General features: G+C 46.2%; 1 protein-coding gene across 1 annotated transcript; it reads left to right on the forward strand.

Moving 5' to 3' along the window:
• Positions 1-365: 365 nt before the first annotated feature.
• On the forward strand, positions 366-1322 carry LOC137165525 (olfactory receptor 14C36-like). The gene has a single exon (XM_067566839.1). The coding sequence runs from the start codon at positions 366-368 to the stop codon at positions 1320-1322; it is 957 nt and encodes a 318-aa protein (XP_067422940.1).
• The last annotated feature ends 255 nt before the right edge of the window (positions 1323-1577 follow it).

Below are 1577 nucleotides of genomic sequence, written 5' to 3' on the forward strand. Positions count from 1 at the left end.
TAGTTCTTGCCCATGCTCAGAACCTGCGGTTGGATGTGAGAGGAGACCCATCTTGGCTAGAAGTGTTGTGTTGGGGTTGCACTTTGCTTCATCCTTCACACGGCATTTCATCAAGACACATCCTGAGCTAGACCTTCAGGTGGTGTACACTGCTGCATCTCCATTGACTTTACAGGAGCCTATTTACCTTCAGGTGATAACTCACCACTCCTAGTCAATGGAAGGGATGAGAGCTGTGCACCTTTGACACTCACATCATGAGATAATACAGAGGGGATCAGGGCCATTCCCTCTATCACTGTAATCCCAACCGTTATCTTTGTCCTTCCCTCCTACAGCCATCAGAGAATATACAGAGGAAGAAAATGTCCAACCAAACCTCTGTGACCGAGTTCCTTCTCCTGGGATTCTCAGACGTTCGGGAGCTGCAGATTTTGCACTTTGTGGTGTTTCTGGTGATTTACCTGGCAGTCCTGGTGGGGAACCTTCTCATCGTCATGGCCATAGCCCTAGACCACCATCTTCACACCCCCATGTACTTCTTCCTGATGAATTTGGCCATCCTAGACCTTGGCTCCATCTCTGTCACCATCCCCAAATCCATGGTCAATTCCCTCATGAACACCAGGTTGATTTCTTATCCTGGATGTGTCGCCCAACTCTTTCTCTTTGTCGGCTTCATCACAACTGATTTTGCCTTACTCACCGTCATGGCGTACAACCGATACGTCGCCATCTGCCAACCACTGCACTATGAGAGGGTGATGAACTGGAGAGCTTGCATCCAAATGGCAGCCGGTGCCTGGATCTGTGGTATTGTCCATTCTGCCCTGCACACTGGCAACACCTTCAGGTTGCCCTTCTGCCAGTCCAATGTCATTAATCAGTTCTTCTGTGAAATCCCCCAGCTGCTCAAGCTCACCTGCTCTGACTTGTACCTCAGTGAAGTTGGGTTTATTGCCTTTGGTGTTTTTATAGGTATGAACTGCTTTGTTTTTATAATTGTGTCGTATGTTCAAATCTTCAAAGCAGTGCTGAGAATCCCCTCTAAGCAGGGCCGATATAAAGCCTTCTCCACCTGCCTGCCTCACCTCATTGTAGTCACCATGTTTCTTTCCATTTCCTCCTTCGCCTACTTAAAACCCACCTCCAGCTCAACCTCAGGTCTGGACCTCTTGGTGGCTGTTCTCTATTCCATGGTGCCTCCAGTCACGAGTCCCATCATCTATAGCATGAGGAATAAAGAGATCAAAAATGCAGTGAAGAAGATGATTGGGTGGAGATTATTCACCAAGACTAAAAGGACTGTTTTTCTTCCTTGACTGTGATCACAGTCTGTGTTTCTTTATAAACATAATCAGTTGATGATGATATTGCTACGAGGAGAACACAGCCAGCAATCTGTTTATTCCATAGTAAAAGTCCACACTGAGTCCACTGAAGTCAATGGAGTTACCATTGAATTATACACATGTGAAAAAGATCAGAATCTGTCTATTTTAGGATTTATCCTGCCACCATCACCGCTCTATCCAAGCAATTTGCATATTAAATGCATAGCCATAGCTATGCTCCTG

This window comes from Emydura macquarii, unplaced genomic scaffold (genome assembly GCF_026122565.2).
Source record: "Emydura macquarii macquarii isolate MOO-44397 ecotype Brisbane River unplaced genomic scaffold, CSIRO-AGI_Emac_v2 contig_52, whole genome shotgun sequence".
In the NCBI taxonomy this organism is placed as follows: domain Eukaryota; kingdom Metazoa; phylum Chordata; order Testudines; family Chelidae; genus Emydura; species Emydura macquarii.